The sequence below is a fragment of the Gymnoscopelus microlampas genome, assembly GCF_963454915.1.
Source record: "Gymnoscopelus microlampas genome assembly, chromosome: 8".
In the NCBI taxonomy this organism is placed as follows: domain Eukaryota; kingdom Metazoa; phylum Chordata; class Actinopteri; order Myctophiformes; family Myctophidae; genus Gymnoscopelus; species Gymnoscopelus microlampas.
The window spans coordinates 38,728,954-38,751,362 of NC_139945.1; the positions used below are offsets into that span (position 1 = coordinate 38,728,954).

General features: G+C 42.2%; 2 protein-coding genes across 2 annotated transcripts; one reads left to right on the top strand and one right to left on the bottom strand.

The window, feature by feature from the left end:
• Positions 1 to 224: 224 nt before the first annotated feature.
• LOC311051127 (extracellular calcium-sensing receptor-like) lies at positions 225 to 5,785 on the top strand (the record flags this gene model as incomplete). Its single annotated transcript, XM_084065528.1, has 10 exons — positions 225 to 355; positions 585 to 888; positions 1,748 to 1,834; positions 2,314 to 2,421; positions 2,563 to 2,729; positions 3,259 to 3,736; positions 3,822 to 4,052; positions 4,571 to 4,694; positions 4,776 to 5,248; positions 5,366 to 5,785. Exons 1-10 carry the CDS (start codon positions 231 to 233, stop codon positions 5,783 to 5,785), a joined length of 2,517 nt encoding a protein of 838 aa, XP_083921654.1. The 5' UTR covers positions 225 to 230.
• Positions 5,786 to 14,457: 8,672 nt separating this feature from the next.
• LOC311050580 (extracellular calcium-sensing receptor-like) lies at positions 14,458 to 18,775 on the bottom strand (the record flags this gene model as incomplete). The annotated part of the gene is made up of 10 exons (XM_084064664.1): positions 14,458 to 14,886; positions 15,024 to 15,302; positions 15,654 to 15,847; positions 15,941 to 16,064; positions 16,159 to 16,389; positions 16,511 to 16,683; positions 17,138 to 17,441; positions 17,765 to 18,007; positions 18,126 to 18,417; positions 18,642 to 18,775. 10 exons carry the CDS (start codon positions 18,773 to 18,775, stop codon positions 14,458 to 14,460), a joined length of 2,403 nt encoding a protein of 800 aa, XP_083920790.1.
• Between the last annotated feature and the right edge of the window lie 3,634 nt (positions 18,776 to 22,409).

Sequence of the window (22,409 nt, forward strand, 5' to 3'; positions counted from 1 at the left end):
ATAGTCTCTTTTGCTCAGATGTTTGGAATGGTTGGATTGTAAAAGCAGCTGAACTGTTATATGGTCTTTGTAGGAGTTGTAGTTAATAGAGAATGAATATGTTCAGTGTGAGATCCGCAAGACCTAAGTCCTCTGGGTCAGGGTTAGGGTTTGTGGCGTGGTGTCTCCTGTGCTTGGGGACTTTCCCCATCACATCTAGTCAAACACGGTGTAGTCTCATACCAGGTTCTATGTCCCTGCCTGTGCTACAGAAGACTGGGGACATCATCTTAGGGGGGCTCTTTTCTCTTCATGACTCTGTATTGGAGCCCAATCTGTCTTTCACTTCTGTGCCTCCACCCATACACTGCACTGGGTACGTTTTTCAGTCTTTAGAGGTGCATACTTAACTTGGAGCTCATAGCCTGCAAGTTGAAGAGAACTTAATTTGTGCCCACAAATATTTGCTTCCAAAGCTGTTATGTGTTTAACAGAAAAGCAGGGGGTAGCTAAAGTCATTCTTTCTAGCAATTAAAACAATTTGATTATTGTAAGTTGAGGCTGTATTACGTAACCTCTTTTGTAATAACTTGTCTTCCTAAAAGATTTAATTTTCGGACCTTCCGCTGGATGCAGACTATGATCTTTGCCATTGAGGAGATCAACAAAGACGGGACACTCCTTCCCAATATCACGCTGGGCTATAAGATCTATGATTCATGCAGTATGCCCTACCAGGCTCTGAAGGCTGCCATGGAGCTAATGGGCGCTGAGGAGCCATTAGAGATACGGAGGGTGAAGCAAGGCAATGGCAGTTGTCATGGCACTGTGCCAGTGGTGATAGGGGACGGGGGCTCAACACAGTCCCTGGTTGTAGCTCGTTTCCTGGGAGTCTTCAATGTGCCACAGGTGAGACCTTTTAACCCATTCAATCCGGGAACGCATTTGTGTCACTTTAGATTTCTTTTGCTATTCAAAAATAGCAGCTATACAAACACCGGCACTGAGTGTGGGGGGGGGGGGGGGGGGGGGGGTGTACATATAATTATATTATATGTAATTGTAATATAATATACGGCCTGGTCTGTATGCCCCACTTTTAAAAAAGGGATGTTGGGGGTGTGGATGTAGCTTAAGGACACAAGAGGACACAAGAGATTATATTAATATATATATAATATAATATAATAATGTAATATAATAATACATATAATTGTGACATGAAAAAAGTGTGAGAACCACTGATATTACAGCAACATAAGTAAAAAATGTTTTTTAAAGAAACTGTTAGTATTTAGAAGACATTTAGAAGCAAAGATTTGAAGCAAAGACTTTCAAAAAATAGCAGATGTACAAGGTCATAGCACGAGTGCCGTGCTATGAGCTTGTAGATATGCTATTTTTTAAAAGCCCAAAGTATAAAATAATGGTTATAACTATGTAGCTTGTAGATCTGCTATTTAATAGGTCAAAGTTTAAAATAATGGTTATAGCTATAGAAAAAAATCTAAATTGACACAGGATGCATTCCCGGATTTAATGGTTTTTTATATATATAAAATGCGTAAGAGTTAGTACAAGTACATGTCAGGTAGGCTACATATCATTTAGATTTCAACAGTATAAGAGCACCACAGGTGAGGCTGTCATAGTTGCTAGGCATTACTGTAACATGCATGCATGTCTTGATCTTCTAAATGAAATATTCTGAATGACAATTATGACATCATGTTTTAAGAAAAATAAACAATAATTTTCTCTCTTTTAGGTCAGCTATTTCTCTAGCTGTGCCTGTCTAAGTAATAAGAAAGATTTCCCTGCCTTCTTAAGGACTATGCCCAGTGACTTCTTTCAGGTTAGCTCACATACTGTAATCGCCCACCACAGCACCCATGCAGCAATTATGTTCTATGACAGGGGTCTTCAACAGGGGGTCCAGGACCCCTATGGGGGTCCTTGGAGTTACTACAGGGGGGGCGCCAAATCTTTGTGTGATATGATATGTTTTACATTAACCACTAGCATCCCTTTTCTGAGGAGAACTTAAGCCAAAAATAGCATATCTACAAGCTCACAACTCCTCATGCTGCGAGGCGTTGTGAGCTTGTAGATCGGCTTTTTTTTTGCAAAAATGTATAGGTGTAGAGGGAAAAAAGAGCAGACCAAGTCAAAAAAAAGTGTAATCTGAAACACAATTTTATACAATATAGAGGGGGTCCCTGCTTTATGTCTCTCTCAGCTAGGGGGGTCCTTGGCCTGAAAAACGTTGAAAACGTCTTCTCATAGACCCCTGTTCTATGAGAAGAGAAAACAAAAACATCTCTTTTTCTCTAGGTGGATGCTTTAGTACAGCTCGTCAATCATTTTGCCTGGACCTGGGTGGGTGTGATTGCAGGAGATGATGATTATGGCCGTGGTGGAGCGCACATATTTGCTGATGAGGTTGGTTCGTCACTGCAAATAGTTTTTATAAGCGGATATTGTCTTTCAATAGACATTTTTATTTTTAGAGATTTTGTAACTTTTTTGAATACTGTGATCTTGCAATGAAATTCATTTGTACCATCTTTCCCTGTTTCTAAGGTTAGAAGGTTTGGTGCTTGTATTGCCCTCCATGAGATCATTCCTAAAAACCATGCAAAGGCAACAATGACAGCTATTGTGTCCAGGATCCGCTCCTCTGGGGCTGGAGTAGTACTGGTGTTTGCTGTGGAGCAAGATGCTGTAGCATTGTTCCATGAAGTACACAGGCATGCAGCTTTTTCTTATATAAGCCTCCTTACCCTATTAAGACCTGATTCTGCAAATACCTTCTACATCAGTATAGTTCTCAAACCTTTTCGTGGCAAGGACCCCCAAAATTATATGTATTTAGCCGCGGACCCGCCCCCCCCCCCCCCAACTGAAAATGTTTTCTGCCGGGGACCCCCCCAGAAGAGAAGATTTGTGTTAAAACAATTATTTACAAAAAACAGTTTTAAAAAATATATATTCACACATAGCAGATGTACAAGCTCGCAGCACGGCACCAAGTGACACGCTGTGAGCTTGAGTTAAAAAAAAAAAAAAAATGACACAGATGCTTTCTCGGTTTTAATGGGTTAACAGCACAAATGTTTCATGATCATAGCTAATAATATTGGCTGACACTTTGCTCTATTATTATTATTGCTATTACTGCTTTAAATGTTGTGCTCTGTATCGTTTCAGTGGAAAGCACTGCAATTCTCATTGGTACTGCTGCAGTGAACCAATCCTCATGAGTCATGTTGTTTGTAGGCAGAGGCTGACGGGGATACAGTGGCTGGCTAGTGAGGCTTGGAGCACTGCCTCGGTCCTCTCCACCCCCACCCGGTACCATCACATACTCCAGGGTTCTATGGGCTTTGCTATCCGCCGAGCTGACATTCCTGGGCTGCAACACTTTCTACTTCGCCTGCGCCCCTCACACCCAGAGGCCACTGAGGATCCCTTTTTGATCCCCTTCTGGGAGCAGGTGTTTGGATGCACTCTGAGTTGGGTAGCTGTGGTTCAGGAGGACAGAGGTGGGCGAAAACCTTTGTGTTCTGGAACAGAGGCGCTGGAAAATGTGGAGAACATCTACTCAGACGTATCCCAGCTAAGGATCTCCTACAATGTGTACAAGGCTGTGTATGCTATTGTCCATGCACTTAAAGCCATGAGAAGCTGCAAGAAAAGGACAGAGCCATTTCCACTGCAGACTTGTCCAGATTTGGACACCATACAGCCATGGCAGGTACCCACATGATTTCCGAATTAATTTATTACATTGCATTGTGTTATTTAATTTTATTATATATTTATGGTCCTTCGCTCCATAGCTGCTTCATTACCTAAAACAGGTCAAATACATCAACTCATTTGGTGATGAGACCAAATTTGATGAGAATGGAGACCCTGTGGCCATGTATGACCTGGTTAATTGGCAGCAGAGATCAGATGGAGTCATGGAGTTCATCAGCATTGGGAAGTTTGATGCGGCCACAACTTTGGACAAGAAGAAACTCCACATCCAGGAGCAGAACGTTGTATGGAACAGCAACAAGACTGAAGTAGGGATCTCATCATTTGCACACATTCATCATGAATACATAGAGTCTAATGTATGGGTGGGCTTTAGGGTCTATTGGTGTGGGCAACCACCTCTTTTTGATCTACCAGGTGATCAGATTGGGCTATTGAGGTGATCAAGTGAATTGAAAAACAACCATTATTAACCATTATTGTTTGATGTGCATAAAACGTTTCTCTCCAGGTATTCAGAATTTATCTTACCTTTATTATTCATATTGAATTATTGACCAATTTATTAAGGTACTGACTTATTGCTTGTACTTATGGTAATTAGCAGCCTATAATAACATGTAAAAGGAAAGGTGATTTTCACTGTCACTGGGTGACTATGCTAACCTTTGAAAATGGCTAAGTGATCATGTGTAAAAAACAAAAAGAAAAAAAAAACACCCTATAATAGACCGTTGTGTGCTGAATCTGTTTGCGTGTGTGCCTGTGCATTATGTGCGTGTGTGTGTGTGCATGCATTGTAATTAGTGTAGTGTGTTTCCCTCAGGTCCCTTTGTCAGTATGCAGCAGCATTTGTCCTCCGGGCACTCGCAAGGCCATCAAACCTAACCACCCTATTTGCTGCCATGATTGTGTGGTCTGCACAGCTGGGGAGATTAGCAATCAGACTGGTGAGGAAAGGCTTGATGCACAAACTGTGTTTTGGAAGCTATACATTTACAAATACTGAATGTTACCTGTCCTTCCATCAGATGCCATAGAATGTATGCGCTGCCTGCCAGAATTCTGGTCCAATGGGGAAAAGACTCTCTGCATTCCCAAACAAGTGGAATTCCTTTCCTTCCATGACACTATGGGCAGCATCCTGCTGGCTGTGGCCCTTCTTGGGTCCTTCTGCACCTGCATGGTTAGCTCCATTTTCTTCTGTCACAGAACCACCCCCATCGTCAGGGCCAACAACTCCGAGCTTAGCTTCCTGCTGCTGTTCTCCTTGGCTCTGTGTTTCCTGTGTTCTCTGACCTTCATTGGCCGTCCCTCAGAGTGGTCCTGTATGCTGCGACACACAGCATTTGGGATCACCTTTGTTCTCTGCATCTCTTGTGTTCTGGGGAAAACAATAGTGGTGTTAATGGCCTTCAGGGCGACACTGCCAGGAAGTGATGTCATGAAATGGTTTGGGCCTGCACAGCAAAAGGCAATTATTACCCTGTGCACATTGGTTCAGGTAATGATCTGAAGACAGATATTTTGAGAGACACATAAAGATACAAAAATAATTAATTGCTGATGTGATTGAGATTATGTAAACAAATATTGTTAACAAAATAATGTTTCTCCTCAGGTAGTCATTTGTTCGGTATGGCTAGCCGTTGCTCCCCCTACGCCACGCCGTCTGATGCCACGGGAGAGTGCCGTTGTCATACTCTTGTGTCATGAGGGTTCAGCCCTTGCTTTTTCTCTGGTTCTGGGTTACATTGGTCTGCTGGCCTGCCTCTGTCTACTGTTGGCCTTCCTGGCTAGGGAACTCCCTGACAACTTCAACGAGGCCAAACTCATCACATTCAGCATGCTGATCTTCTGTGCTGTGTGGGTGGCCTTTGTCCCCGCTTATGTCAGCTCTCCAGGGAAGTACTCTACAGCGACTGAGGTGTTTGCCATTCTGGCCTCTAGTTACGGGCTATTGGTCTGCATCTTTGCTCCCAAGTGTTACATAATCCTGCTGAGGCCGGAGAAGAACACCAAGAAACACCTGATGTCCTAGATGGAAGAGTTCTAGTACACCATCTTCATTCCTGTAATATTCTGTGCATTCCACTCAAAAAGATGTGCAGCCTTTGAGCTGTTTCTTCTTGTGACTTCTTGTGTTTTCTTCTTGATCTGTGTCATGGTGTATACACACATTTACTGTGTAATGCAAACATCCCCCTCATCAATACAAGTTGAAATGAGTCCATTAAAATTGTATAAAATACTCTAAATATAAACACAATATACTTCAATAAATAATGATGGATCCAACAATATCAGGAACCGATCACATCAATTACCTGTATTTCTTACTGTTTACCACAGGATGGGGTTAGTGTACTGTTGATATTATCTTGATGTTCATCATTGCTCTCTCTCCTCCAAACTGGGAATTTTCTCTCTGCAAAGATTACTATAAGCAGATGATTCACAAATAAATATTTGCTGACACCTTCTTACTTACTAATAATCCAAACCTGAGTCAAGTTTATTCTCAAAGTGTATCCCCCCCCCCCCCCCCCCCCCCCATTCCGACAGTGACTGTTTGATCTTGCTGAAGCTCATATTCATAATCCATTTGTCAGATAACTAAACTCTTCAGGCTCTAGGCTTCTGTACAAAATCTAACGCAAAGATCTTCCATTATGGGTGTCCCGGCACAAAATCTTGTGGCCTAATATGTATCAATTTCAGGGGTAATTTCATGTAAATGATTGAATACCACTGGACTAGAGTGCATGCCGCTTGTGCTTTGTAAGTCACTACTAAATTGTAATTCGGCAATAATCCCCTGAAATGACTAAGCAAAGGGTAGGCGTGCATAAAATCAACTAATACACAACGTATAATGTTTACGCAAAATAGTAATTTAGATAAACTTATTGATCAGTTTTGGTTTGGTTTAGCAACATGAACCACCTATGACGTCACCTCCTTAGTAGAAGTGTAGCTTTGCCAGCAAATTCCTCACTAATCTGACCTCAAGCGATCAAGCGATGATGAGGCCCAGGGTCTCTCAGGAATGCAATGTGGAAATCCCTGCTGTCATCTCATATCCCAGAGTCCTTTACATATAAACACCATGCCTGGCTGTTCTGTCTAATAATAAACTACAACGTAACAAATGTTTCCCCTCTTCTTGCCACAGCTGCTCCAAGGTTAACACTGATTATCCAACACTGATTGATCTGTTGTTGTTCCTGCGGCAAAGGTATGAGCTGGATAAAGGAAAGATATTGTGCTCCCCGGTGACCACTGACCCACGGCAGAGAAAGAGAGAGTGGAGAAACAGATAAGACGAGTCTAAAAGCCTCTCTAGTGGCACTGCTCATTTACACCCAACCAGAAACATATAGCTGAAAGGTGGTGCTAGAGGAAAGGTCATGGGTTCACCGAAATCAATGAGAGATGCAATCTTCTGCTCAGATCAGTGGTTTTCAAACTTTTGGTGCTCACGGCACACCAATGGGCAAGTAATAATCTCAAAGCACACCTGTATTCATATCGGTGTGAAAAAGACTCTAAAACACGCTGTCACATACTTTTGCAAATACAAATAAAATATTTGGGGGGAAGGGGGAAGGGGGATTTTGCCTTAATGACATGCCCAAAAACGCTTTGATCACTTAATTATTTTGAGTTTTCATGAACTGTGTACATGTGAGATACATGATTATATTGGGAATTGATATGCATGATTATATTATTTACTAAAACAGGCATACCCCCATATTATATATTATTCCATTTATTCCATATGATACATTATTACTCTCCGCAGGAGAGTATTGTTTTCACTTTCTAAATATGACACACCGATTGGTCAAGCCTCACGTGACACGTGACAATACGGTGAAATACTGTATAAATACATGGCGTCACTTTGACGGTGTCTGTGCCACCGTCAAAGTGAGGTAAGACAGGAACCATCACGAAATGGCTGCATGGCTGATACATAATTGGCAGATAGGACAGATAGGACACTTATATAGACAGGAGGGATATGACACTTACACAGACGGATAGGACACTTACAGTACACAGACAGGACGGATAGGACACTTATACAGACAGGACGGATAGGACACTTATACAGACAGGACGGATAGGACACTTATACAGACAGGACGGATAGAACACTTACACAGACAGGACGGATAGAACACTTACACAGACAGGACGGATAGGACACTTACATAGACAGGAGGGATATGACACTTACACAGACAGGACGGATAGGACACTTACATAGACAGGAGGGATATGACACTTACACAGACAGGACGGATAGGACACTTACAGTATACAGACAGGAGGGATAGGACACTTACAGTATACAGACAGGACGCATAGGACACTTATACAGACAGGAGGGATAGGACACTTACACAGACAGGAGGGATAGGACACTTACATAGACAGGACGGATAGGACACTTATACAGACAAGACGGATAGGACACTTATACAGACGGATAGGACACTTATACAGACAGGACGGATCGGACACTTATACAGACAGGATGGATAGGACAGTTAGAACATAAGAATTAGAACATTCCCAACATTCCCAACACAAGTCTGGTAAGAGTGAGGTAAGACAGGAACAATCACGAAATGGTTGAGAAATGGCGGATACTGTAACAATTGGATAGGACACTTACACAGACAGGACGGATAGGACACTTACACAGACAGGACGGATAGGACACTTACATAGACAGGACGGATAGGACACTTATACAGACAGGAGGGATAGGACACTTATACAGACAGGACGGATAGGACACTTATACAGATAGAACATTCCCAACATTCCCAACAGCGGAGAGTTGTGCTCCGAGGAGCACTTTTTCTAGTTGTATTTCATTTCATTTCATTAGGATGTTGTTTACATTATTCTGTGAACTGTGGTTAAAGCGTGGCACATAAGATACATTTACTAAAGCTGTGAAGCAGTCTATCATTCTGGGTATTGCATTTGGGACAGGCAATCTTTGGGCAGCTAAACACTCACTGTGCAAGGCACATGTTGGCCAGCAGGGGTTCTGTGTTCAGATTAGGACCAGAGTTGGCAACGAGTGGAAGTGTTGCTAAAATGTGCATTTGTCTGTATGTTTACAGGTGAGAAATGATGAGATAAAGTGTATAAAAGTGACAGTGAACATGTTAAATGAAGGTATAGACAGAGAAGAGTATCTGTGAAGCAAATGTGTGTGTGGAATGCACATTAGATGTCATTAGAAATGCTTACTTGTTATTATACCTACTGTGACCTGTAGTTGGACTAAGAAGCTCATCTGTAGCCTGGAATGAATGAGATGTGAATGGTGTATTGTGTAAAACGTTTTCATTATGGTTCTAGCAACCAGAGTAATGTAATGCAGCTGATATATTTCGTTTTGGGGAACACAATTATTATTTTTGTAATGTGATATTTGATATTATTGATATTGTGATATGATGCTGTTCAGATTAGGACCAGAGTTGGCATTGGCAACGAGTGGAAGTGTTGCTAAAATGTGCATTTGTCTGTATGTTTACAGAGATAAATAAACCACCTAAATTCCTGCACACTGTTCTATCCAAGTGTGTAACATACATACTGCTAACAAAAACTGCTCAAAAGATTTACGGGATCAAAGTGTTCCCTTAATTATTCTGAGCAGTTAGTTACGATATATTGTATTTATTTATTTTTTCCTACACAGTGAAAACAGCACATTCACTTCTGTGACCTCACTCACACATAACCTCAGCACCTAACCCCCTTCCTAAACACATCCCTTTTCTCCTCTCACAATCCCTCCTACCTACATGTATAACTACACCCAGGAAAGCAGGCCTCCAGCTGTGAGCCCGAGATCCTGTGGCCTGTGGCACAGTTTGGAATGAACCCCCATTCAGAGCTGCCATGCCACACAGACACAAAAACACTTATCTCCTTGAATGGTAAGTAAAGCGAGTTCGTGCTTGGGTTGTAGGTTTTACCATCTGTAATCAGCTGTTCAATTCTGGCCAGTGGATACTCTTAAAGGGATAGTTCACTCATAAAAAAAAAACGTTTTGTCTCCGCCAGGCCAAAAGGCATGGCGAGAGAGTATGTTTTGCACTCCGTCCGTGTGTGTGTGTGTGTGTGTGTGTGTGTGTGTGTGTGTGTGTGTGTGTGTGTCCGTGTCCGTCCGTGAACAGCTAATCTCCGACACCGTTGGCTTGATCGCAGCGAAACAGTGCACACACACTCCCTGGATGCCAATACACAACCTCTGCCCCAAATTATTCACATGGGGCTATTATAGCGCCACCAGGAGGCCACTTTTTGCAAAACACATTTTTTGACAGTACTCCTACACATTTTATCCAAACATCACGCAAATCGGTACACAGTATCTCTATAGTCATTAAACCAAACAGGTGTTTCAGATTTTTCATATTCCATCCTGATTTGCTAAAATGGCTTCCAAAGTTTGGAGGAGTGCTCCGTTTTGAACAAAATGCCTCAAATCATGAACACAGCATGCAATTTCTGTGACATTTTGCACACACATTCTCACTAGGCCAGGGAAGAAATGCAACTTGAATTGTTTTTAATCAGCGTCATGGCGGCGCTATAACAGGCTGATTCGTGTTTTTACCTATAACTGCACTGATCTAAGTAAAACTTGTATGGGCACTCCGTAGAGGCCAAGGAAAAACCTTTGCCCTGCATTTTTCACATCTGCCTTTTATAGCGCCACCAGGAGAACGACTTATGTAAAACACATTTTTGGATATTACTCCTTCAGATTTTATCCAAATTTCACTCAAATCGATACACATGATCTCTATAGTCATGTGATCAAGACGGATCTGTTTGATTTTTCATATTCCATCCTGATCTAAAGTTTGCAGAAGTGATCCGTTTTGAAAAAATTGCTGCAAATCATGAACGCAGCGTCCAATTGCGGTGAAACTTTGCACGCACATTTGCACTAATTTACACAAATGCCACCCTTTCAACATTGCCCTATCATAGGGCCACCAGGAGGCCGATTTTTGCAAAACAATTATTTTTTGATTACTCCTACAAATGTTGTCCAAACATCACGGAAATCTGTACATATTCTGTCTTTAGTTAAGTGATCAAGACGGATCTGACCGATCCGTCCCATTTTTCACATTCCACCCTGATTGGCCAACATTGCTGGCCCACAATAACCTACCTGACCTGGCGGAGACCTGTGCTCCGAGGAGCACTTTCTCTAGTTTTCTATCGATTAGTCACCCCGTGGAGACTTGAATTCATAAATATTTTTTAGTTTTTGTCACATTCCTAAGCCAATAATTTCATGACCAGTGGACCGGTACGGTAGGCAGCGGTTCTGGTAGGAGAGACAAAGGAGACTCTTTGTGTCTCCTACCGGAACCGCTGCCGGTCATCAAATTATTGGCTTAGGAATGTGACAAAAACAAAAGAAATATCCATGAATTCAAGTCTCCATGGGCTGACTAATCGATAGAAAATAAGTCATTTTGGTGGTGAACTATACCTTTAAGGTCTGTGCTGGACAAGTAAAGAATGTTTATAGGTTACAACTGTCTACCTCTACAATGATAGGGGGTATTGTTAAAGTCAGTAAACAAAGGACAAGCAACAACACCCCAGCCCAAGGGCACAGATATACAGGGGTTTCAGGGCAAGTATGGATTGGGTTTGCCTGTGGAACAGAGGTCACATAATTGTCTCCGCCAGGCCGAAGGCGTGGCCGAGACTATATTTTGCACCCTGTCCGTCCATCCACCCGTCCGTCCGTGGACAGCTAATCTCCGGCACCGTTGGCCCGACATGAAACTGTGCACACACACTCCCTGGATGCCAGAGCAGAACTTCTGACCCAAATGTTTCACAGGCTGATTTTTGCACAAAAAATGTTTTGTCCAAACATCATGCAAATCGGTACATATTATTTTTATAGTCATGTGATCAACACGGATCTGTCAGAATTTTCATAATCCATCCTGATTGGCAAATTTCAAACATTGCTGGCCCACAATAACCTACCTGACCTGGCGGAGACCTGTGCTCCGAGGAGCACTTTTTCTAGTTGCCTATGTGTTCTATACAGAAAGCAATAATACTCAGTATTTTCATTTAAATACTTCCCTCACAATATTGCAATAATGTGTGGTTGTCACAAAAACACCTGGATTTGTCTCATGGCACACAAGTGTACCTCAGCACACCATTTGGGAACGACTGGTTTAGAGGATATCTGTACAGGTTTGGGGCATGTCTGGTGAATATATGTAGCTGGATCGGGTTTGTAAGATACAAGCTGGCAGTCACGTTCAGATGACCATGTGGAGGTGTAGAAAGAGACAATGAGGCTGAGGTTGTGGGTGTAGAAGGTGCATGTTTATTTTACCCACACCATTTGACTGGCTGTTGAGCAGAAGATGTAGCAGTATGCTGCAGAAAGGCATGAAAGGAAAACAGACCGTAGACAATGCAGACTACGTGGGTATTGTCAAATAAACAGCCAACAGGAAATAAATGATGAGATGAACAATGTAACAGAAAAAGGGAATTAATTATACTAATAATTTCACTGAGACATAATAGTCAAGCAAAGGTCTTGCAGGTTCAAACAGCACATACTGTAACTGATGAGGTAACACAGAAGAGCATTTAACTGATGAACATACCGACCAACATGTTGTGTAGGAAAGGACTGATACGGATACACGGTTCCGTTTCAAACACCACTCCTCTGCCATGCTCTCAGCTCACATCACCAAATGGATCTCTTAACCAATGTGTAATGAACTCACAGCATATCCTATGTTATCAAACATAACATTGCATACTTACTTATAGTGATGCTAAGACCATGCTCATCATTCTGCATTCTGCATTTGCAGAATTTGAAGGGAAAAATAAGAACAGCTGCTGCTTTGCACAAATTTAATGAGCAAAAATCACATGTGGCCTTCCTCAGGAGTACTGTACAGCTTATCTGTATTTTCATCAGTGTTGTTTATAGTGCCCTGGAGTTCACTTACAGTAGCTTTCCAGTGGCATAGATTAGAACCATAAATAAATATCCTACTAATCATATATCAGATATATTCCTAACTATAAGTAAGATATGAGCTTGAAAATGACTTTGTTTGGCCTGGACTGCTGGCAGTTTGAGCACCTAGGCTCAATGTAGTCCCGATCCTGACGGCCTTTATTGCTGCATGTCACTCCCCATCTCTCTCTCCCCATTTCCTGTCAGCCTACTGTCCTATCCAGGGGTCATTGCCATGCTGGCTTGTGGTGGACATTTTTGACAAAATTCTATTTTTGCCATGGACATCATGGGCCATGGGCACCAGTGCACTCATTAGCTAATGTGCCATACAATACATAGTGTCATAGTGAATCAGTGTGGACCCTAATGGACCCTACGGGTCCATTTGGTTCCATGTGTACACACTCAGAGTTATGGGGGTCCTTGAAAATAAAATGTTTGAGAACCACTGCACCAGTTGACTCATTAGCTAATGTGCCATACAATACATAGTGTCATAGTGAATCAGTGTCATACATAATCTGAAGAAAACCTGGAGACTGACATTCAGTAATTGGGTGTTATGATCAAAATAAGAACATTATAATGGTGTGTAAAAACAAAATCAAACATTTGGCACAGACAAGGCCGAGTCTTGCCACGGACACATGTGTCCGTGTACGGACATATTGATGACCCCTGGTCCTATCCATAAAGGCATAAAAGCCCCCCAAAAAAATATTTAAAAGAAAATGACTTCGTTCACCATGGATTGACAGTATAGGTAACGCAAAGAAATGTCCTGATGACAAACATATTATGTCTGGGATTCTTAATTTGACCAAAGAGAAATGAGTTTTTTTCATGATGCATGTCTCTCACTTGGCAAGGAGATGAGCTGTATAATGTCATGTAGAAGGACTTCTATGAGTGATATTATGAGCCTAGGAGATGGATGTTTCATTTCTTTCCCTCCATATAGCTTACAGACTTATAGGCGCCTGTTCTATTCGATAATTACTTTTCTTGTATTCACATTCTCGTATCCATCATCTTGCTCCCTCTCATTACATCTCTTTTCATGTGCCTTCTGCGAGAAAGAAGGGGCAGGCAACATACACTGGAGGAGAAAGTGGAGTACTCTGCCACAATAGGGCCATTCATTGGGGTTCATAATTGTCGGTATCAGGTAGCGAATAATTAGAAGGTCTCAGGAGGCCACGAAGAGGTGGTAGTAATGATGCCTTTTTTGTTAACTGCTGCCACTGTGCTAATCTGATGAGGAATCAGATCTATGCCTTGGTGTAACTGAGTTTCCCACACTGGGTAACAGACTGTGGTACTGTACTGTATGTATGTTTGATGTTGTTTGTATGGGGCACGCTGTCAGGCTGGCATTGCAGCATTAGGCATTAGGGTGCCTGGACTGTCACGCTACGGTCCAGGCCTGGGGATGATGTTTTCATAAGATTATAGACAATAACGATTAATACAACTATTTGCATTATGCTAAACTGTAAAGAGTGGTAGATGTCACAGTATGATTGGAAAACCAGTCAGATTAAAAAAGGTGCACTTGTTTTCACCGACAGAGGCGCACCGTCTGAAGGTGATAAGCTATCCGCCCATCAGGTATTTCTTGGTATTGATAGCTATCTGCCCATCAGGTATTTCTTTGTGTTTCTCTCAGGCCTGAGGAGGATGATGAAACACTTTGGAGCAAATATGCAGACCAGCAGACCATAACTTGAGGCCAGGATGGCAAATATCTCAACAGCGACCGTGTACTTCCCTGGTGAACTAACATAGGCAGGGACAAAGGCCGCCCACACAGCACAGAAGATCAGCATGCTGAATGTGATGAGTTTGGCCTCGTTGAAGTTGTCAGGGAGTTTTCTGGCCAGGAAGGCCAACAGGAGGCAGAGACAAGCCAGCAGGCCAATGTAACCCAGAACCAGAGCGAATCCCACCACAGAGCCCACTGCACATTCAAGAACAATTTTGGGCCCCCGGTTTTCTTGAACACCTCTTTCTACAGGTCGTGGTGGGGCCAGACCGAGCCACAGGGCACAGATCAGCACCTGGAATATATTATTGAATGGTAAAATACTGTATGACATAGTCATGCAGTACAGTACAGTGAATCTATGATTATAATAATAATATAGTCTAGAATAGATTACATATCAATTCTGCAAGTAGTGAAAGCACATGTTACCTGTACCAAAGTGCAGATGGATATACCAAGCCTCTGCTGGGCTGGGCCAAAGTAACGCATTAAACTCTCTCCAGGCAGGGTAGAACGGAAGGCCACCAGGACCACCACAGTGCGACTGAGCAGGCAGGAGATACACAATACGAAGCTGATACCAAACAGGGTATGTCTTAGCATACAGGACCAGGCCACTGGCTGTCCAATGAACGCCAGAGCACACAAGAAACACAGCTTGAGTGATAGCAGGAGCATGAAGCTCACCTCAGAGTTGTTGGCTCGGACCTTAGACAAGAGAAGAGAAGAGAAGAGAGGGATTTAACCATATGAGCCTTGTTCTGGGCATGTCATACAAGCAAACATTTGGCAAAAATAGCAGATCTACAAGTGTGCTCTATAAATAAAGTGGATTGGATTAAAGGTTATAGTGTTAAAGGGTGCCATTAGAATAGGTGGTTGCAATCATATCTTTGTTATTAGTGGGCAACCGATCTTCACGTTATCAGCCCATAGATTGGGCTCCAATTAGATGTGTTGGTCTGACGTATGTGGAAAATAAAACTCAGTGACAGAAACTAGACAGCTCAGAAATATGATACTGAAAAAAGCATTATCTATGTATAGCCTACATCTTACCAATGGTGTGTGTCTGTAAAGGAAAAAGATGGAAATTGCAACAGATGTCAGAATTGCCCCAGCAACAGAAATGATGGAGAGGATGATGCCCATGGTATCATTGTAGGAGAGGAAATCAATCTGCTGGGCAATACAAGCTGTATGATCTGGGTTGGGCCAGAATCGCTCAGCACATTGAATACACTCTACAGACCCTACAAAAGAGAGAGCAGTATGAGGGACAGCTAGAATGATTCTCCCATGTCGTTGGCATTTACAGTACAACATAAATGATCTCTCTAGGGTACCTGTTTCATTACTGATCTCTCCCTTGGTGCAGGGCAGGCAGTCAAAGCAACACACTGGTCTCCCTTTTTGCACAGCTTTCCGGGTACCTGGTGGACAAGGAGTGCTGCACACAGACACTGGAATCTGAATAGAAAAGATACACATACTGTAAGATTTCTGCAATACACATTATTTAACATTTCAGAAATAATGCACATTCAATGGCTACAACACACACCTCATGTCTTCTGCCCCCTCCCCACGCCACTCGGTCCATGTCCATATGAAATGTGCCATCTGTTCCCTCGGATGACACAAAATGGCCAACATGGGCAAATTGTACTGTTCCCTCAGCAGTCACATGCCAGTTAAGGATATCAAAGGAAGCAGGCGGGTCTCCATTTTGATCAAAAAATATTTGTTCTCCAATATGTGTGGTAAAGTTGACTTGTCTTAGGTAGTGGTAAATCTGAGAGACACACAGGTTGTTCCATATCATTTCTGAAAGTAAAGCATTATAGCTCAATTTAATTTAAGAGGGATTAATTGTTTTTTTTTAAATAAACAATAAATATTTGATAACAGATAACCTCTGTAGGCTGTAGGCTTTTGACATCAGGACACTGGCCTTTGATGAAGGGACCTTTGCCTGGTTGACAGGCCAACATGTCATGTATAGCATAAGCAATAGCATACACCGCCTTATAGACATTATAGGAGGCTCGCAGCTGGGAAACGTCTGTATACAGACTTTCTCCCACTCCTGGTGATATAAGAAAACACACAGAGACAAACAAACAACACACAGATCAGGCTTGGGATGGAAATCAACCACTGGAACTAAATTATGTAAATCCTATTGTAAATGATTTTCCAAATGATGTTGGAAATAATAGATTTTTTTCCCCATGTTCATCTGTGCTGATTACTAGGGGTGTGCCGATATATTGTCCCGCGATATATCGATACGTTTTCGTGTCGATACGTATCGTTTTGGCGTTTTGAAAAAAAATAATAATTGCAATAATAATAATGCAAAAACAGAAGCATTTGTTCGCATTTGCTTTTCTTCCCCCCCATATATTTTCATAAGCTTTTTTTACCCCCCATACATTAAAAAAAAAGTGCCATATCGTATCGTATCAATATCATGAGCCCAATATCGTGTATCGTATCGTATCATGAAATGAGTGTATCGGCACACCCCTACTAATTACCTATGAACTCTGAACCTGAACAATATTTCAGGCGTGATATTCCAACCCTTAAGGAGCACCCAAACAGGTCTTTCCAAAGTTCCTTAATGAGAGGGTTAGTGTCAGATGAATTCAGATTGGGATTTAGACGAGTGAGAAAGGGCCCAAGACCAGGGATGTCAGCCTTCCGCAGAGCAAACCCGAGGGTCCCAGCCATAGAAGGAAGGTAATGAGGGGCAGAGACAGGAGGAAAGGTGATCCAAGCATCATTAGCAATCCACTGCTTATCTGTTATGTTTCGATTCACCACTTCGTGGAGCAAAGCCTGCGGGTTACATAATAAGTACTGTATGATGTATTTCAGTAAATTTACATAGTATAGTGTTCGTTTGGATTATCTTTGTACTGTATGTACATTACAAAAACATATCCAACGTTCAGGAATTAACTTACCTTTGCTTCGAGATCTATGACAAATGTCACCACAACTCTGGCAGATGATTTTTGTATGGTGTCAACAATTTTTCTGATTATTCTTTTTGGGTAGCCCTTGGGATGATAATCAAAGAAATAATGTGAGGGAGAAATGGGATGGGAAAATGAGAGACATAAAGAAGGCAACAGTGGCGACAGAGCAAGAAACATTACTTGGGGAATGACTTCATGGTAGGCAACACACACTTCAGTTCCCTTCAGTTCCTCTAGCAGCATCTGAATCCCAAATCTCCCAAAGTCATTATCCGCAGACACCAGTCCCAACCAGGTCCATCCCAACATGCGTACCAGCTTGGCCATGGCCCGTGCCTGTTCAGCATCACTAGGCGTCGTACGAAAGAAAAATGGGTATTTCTGAATGTCACTCAAGCAAACACAGGAGGCTAAGTAGCTTACCTAAGATAAATTGGACGGAGACAAGCGTGGATGTGGAGATGATTAGATCATTATAAATACTTCAAATATAAATAACAGTATGAAATGATAGATGACTGACTGTAACATGACTGCTTACCATTGGTATATCAAACACCCCAAGTGTGTCTGCTACCACAATAGTGGCTGAGGACCGTGGATCACCAACAATGACTGGCACTCTAGGGCCAGATCCACATTCAGTACCTGCCAAAGAATCTTCCTCTCCAGTCACCATTGACAAGGCTGCCCCCAAGGTGGTACCCTCTGCCAGGCAGGTGTCAGCTGTTAGGTAGCCCAGAGTGATATTTGGCACGAGGCCAGGATTACTATTAATCTCTTCTACTGCAAATATCATGGTCTGGAGCCAACGGTATGCTCGCTGGTTGAAACTACAGACAAGTGAGAAAGCAGAGAGAGAAAGACTAAATTAGACATTGAAAATTAGAGGAAGAGGGAGAGCATGCATGCCAAATTATTTCTGATAATAAAAAAGAATGAGTAAAATTATCAAAACGCAATAACTTGAGATCTGCCCCAAAACGATATCTGCATATTATTAAACATGATGCTATTGTTATCTTCAAGTAAATGTTCCATTCAGCAAACAACTTACCCTTTACAGGAAGCATTCACAATCTCCCTCCTAAATTCCAGCTCTGGCTGAGGTGCCTCCATATGAACAGGGAACAGGCCCCCGATCACAATGTCACCTGCTTGATAAACACTACCTGAGACTGACTTTGCCATCAGCTGGCATGTCTCCTCTCCATTCAGCCCCTGAACCGATCCAGAGAACAAGCAGAGCAGCCACAGCCAAACATACATACACATCACTTTGGGCAAATTGGGAGATAGGAGAGCTGTCATGGGAGAGCAAAGAGAAGTATATAATCACAGACAACTGTAATGAGTGGAGACATAAAACACAAGATTCGTACAGAGTTAGGTGAAGTAATCATAATAACAGCTAATTTCAGTCAGTGAAACATAGGTTAAACATAAGCAATTATGTAAGATTATGTAAGATGTACAAAATATGAAAACTATTTTACATATACTGACTTAACCTTTGAGAACTTAACTCCAATCCCCTGAGCCGAATGGATGCTTAATTTAAGCATCAGATACAGTAGGTGTTGCAGCAAGACATTTCTTACCACACCACAGACAGAAAGTAATTTCTGATATATATAGAGAAAATGTTGCCGCAAAAAAAAGAAAAGATAACAAACACAAAGGGGGAGGGGTTGGGTTCTAGCTAAGGGAGTGGAGGAAATGACTTAGTTATTTGATGTTGTGAGAAATAGGATAGTCATTTGAAGTTACTGTATCACAGTAATGGAGAAAAACCCAAGTGCACTGATCTAGATCACCTAGGACAGCGGTTTCAAAACAGATGATGCAATTGTTTTTAACTTAACTTTAGTTTTGTACTTGAATGTATCAGCAAGTGTGTTGATCACAATCTATCTTGACGTATTTGGATTAAATCCATTTCAGGAACTGTGTTGCATGTTCCCCTATCGAGGGTCCTGTCTTACTCCTTTGCAGTGTCTGAACAAGGCAGAGATAAACCTGAAAGAAAGTTGCTTGATGTTTAAGAGATGCAATAACCACAGTGTTCAATTAAATTGAAGGTGTATGCATAAATACAGTACTTAATTATAATTATACATTTAATGCAATGGTCAGATTTAATACATTTTATCCCACAATGTGGAGAACTGTACGTATGTTTGTGCTTGCAGTTGAACTGGAAATCGGATGAATAATAGAGAGGTCTGTTATTAAAGATAACAGAGATCTGAGAGAGGGGGGGGGGGGGACTGTAATTTTCAGGAGCAGGCCCTGTCATTTTAGCAGCAGCTGCTTATCCAACTACGAAGAGATGCTCAGTAGAGTGCAAATCTCTGCCAGGAGGCATACCCTACCTCCCTTAATCTTTTGCTCTTTTCCTAATGTGATGACAATGTATTGGGGTTTTGCATGAGTATGAAAGGCACACGGCAACAGGGTAAGGGAAATTATAAAGGACCAGTGCAGCCAGATGTACGATGTACTCTACACACTGTCTGCATCACCTGATCCCTACCCCTTTCTGCTTTTCCCCTCCTCCAAAACCAGAATGATAAGGTCTTATTCACAAGTTTCCGAAGGAGCTTACTGGGGAAAAGGGGGTGTGTTAATTTGGGCATCACTTCCTGTTGTCACTCATTCAATTCATTTGAGGGATCAAATCAGTCAACTAGGGCTGTGTCCACACGCACACGTCGAATCACCGGAAGTTCTATCCACTCCCATGTTATTGATTTGATTTCCGTTTTTTCCCATATCATTGGAGTGGATGGAACTTCCGGTGACTTGACGCTTGTGTGTGGACGCACCGCAACATACTAAAGCCTATACAACTTGTGCTATAACCACGCCCCCCTTCTGTGGCCAACGCAGAAGTGCCTCTGCTTATACAACAACTGCGGGCTATTTTAAAGTTTTTGACCGCAACGGAGGCGCGTCGTCTCAAGCGAACTTGAGCCACGTGAGGCACCACGAGCGAGCTAAACCAAGCGAGTTGCCGTGCCGAACGTTGCGAAGTTCATTTGGGCCGACTCAGCGCCATCCGAGTTATGTACCGATAGGGACAGAATCTTATATATCGTCGGTGTCCAGGACGTACCAGCTAACTCCATTTTCAGCTTTTTTTTCTCTTCCATAAATCAACGCTTTTGAACACTCTTTACGTCTGTGTAAAAAAAAAAAATAATAACTTATGAAAAGTATTAAAAAGCGAAAACTCCCAACTCCATTGGATCCTCAAACTGTCTGTCAAAAACAAACAGCTCCCCCCCTCTCCTCTCCAGTGCTGCCTTTACACAGCATGAGCAGAGCGCGTTGCACAGTGAGCGAGAAGGAGGATCACGTAAACAAACTCCCCGTAGTCCAGGGGTGGCAAACTGGTGTTTCGGGGGCCAATTCCGGCCCGCGACGTCGTCAAATCCGGCCCGCGAGGTGATTTGAAAAAACGGCATTTAATACTACCTCTAATGGAAAAAAAACGAGAGAGAAAAAAAAAAGGCAGAAAAAAAACGCCAGCACCCGCCAGTTCCTTACTGAGGCTGCCTGGGGGTTGAATACTGGACAAACTTGTTATGTGAGAACAATGGCCAAGCCGTGAAGCCACAGCCAAGGTCATTAACATACAGAGGACCATCACCATTCAACTCTACCTGAGAGAATGCATCACAAAGTAGAGAGAGGGCTGCATTCCACCCCGCACCCCCACCTCCCCCCACTTTGTAACCAGTGTTGCTGTACTAATCTTGAAAACTAGAATTCGCTTGTCAGAGGGTGTGACATTAGTAGGATAACCAGCGATAGTTAAGAGCTTGCGAACGCTTGACTGTGTGTGTGTGTGTGTGTGTGTGTGTGTGTGACAGTTTTAGTCCGTTTTTTGGTGCACAACACAGCCCTGTTTAAGTGAATTGCTTTCACCTGCGGTTGCTGTGCGGAGAGTGCGCAACAGGGCATATCTCCGCCAAGACAGGGTGACCAACAGGCTCATGAAATTCATATGCAGGCATAGTAGCCAATTAGAATGAAATCTGCAAAAACTGACTCATACTGATACAGAACCATACATTGGCTATATATTATCGTTGGAAATCTTGTATGTTCCTTTTTTATTATTATTTAAAACAATTTAAAATCGTGCAAATAGCCAAAATTACAACACCAAAGGCCAAGTGGCCTTGCCCCTAAAATGACGAAATTCCAGGCCTGAACTGCAGACATTATATTGCCTTTTGTTAGGCTATTCAATGTTAGTTTTAATTTCTTGAAATCATATTTATTTAATTTGCAACTGTATGGCATGCTAAGGTTTTGAGACATATTGTATTATTACTACACAATATTAAATAAATAATTCTAAAAATATTCTTTAAATAACTGATCTATGGATTATAGTTATGATAAGTGTTGCCATAATCATGTAGATCTACAACAGAGGCATAGCCATGACAGCAATGGTACAAAAATAATATTTAAGAAAATGTATATATATATATATTTAAAATAATTCGGTTTCGGCCTGGGGGGAGGCTGCCTGGAGGTCTGAATAGGCTACTGGACAAACCTTTGGGCCAATGTCTAAGTGCGTGAGAGCGCGCATGTGCGCCCGCAACTGGTTCCGGCCCCCATCAAGTCACCATTTGACCAATCCGGCCCTCACCCCAAAATGAGTTTGCCCCCCCTGCCGTAGTCTGTTAAAACTATGCAGTGTACTCTGTTTATCAAACTTAGCACTGACGCTAATGTTATGAAAACAAGTCATTATATTTCTAAAATCTATGAAGTGTTTAATGAGGAGAGAATGTGACAAGAA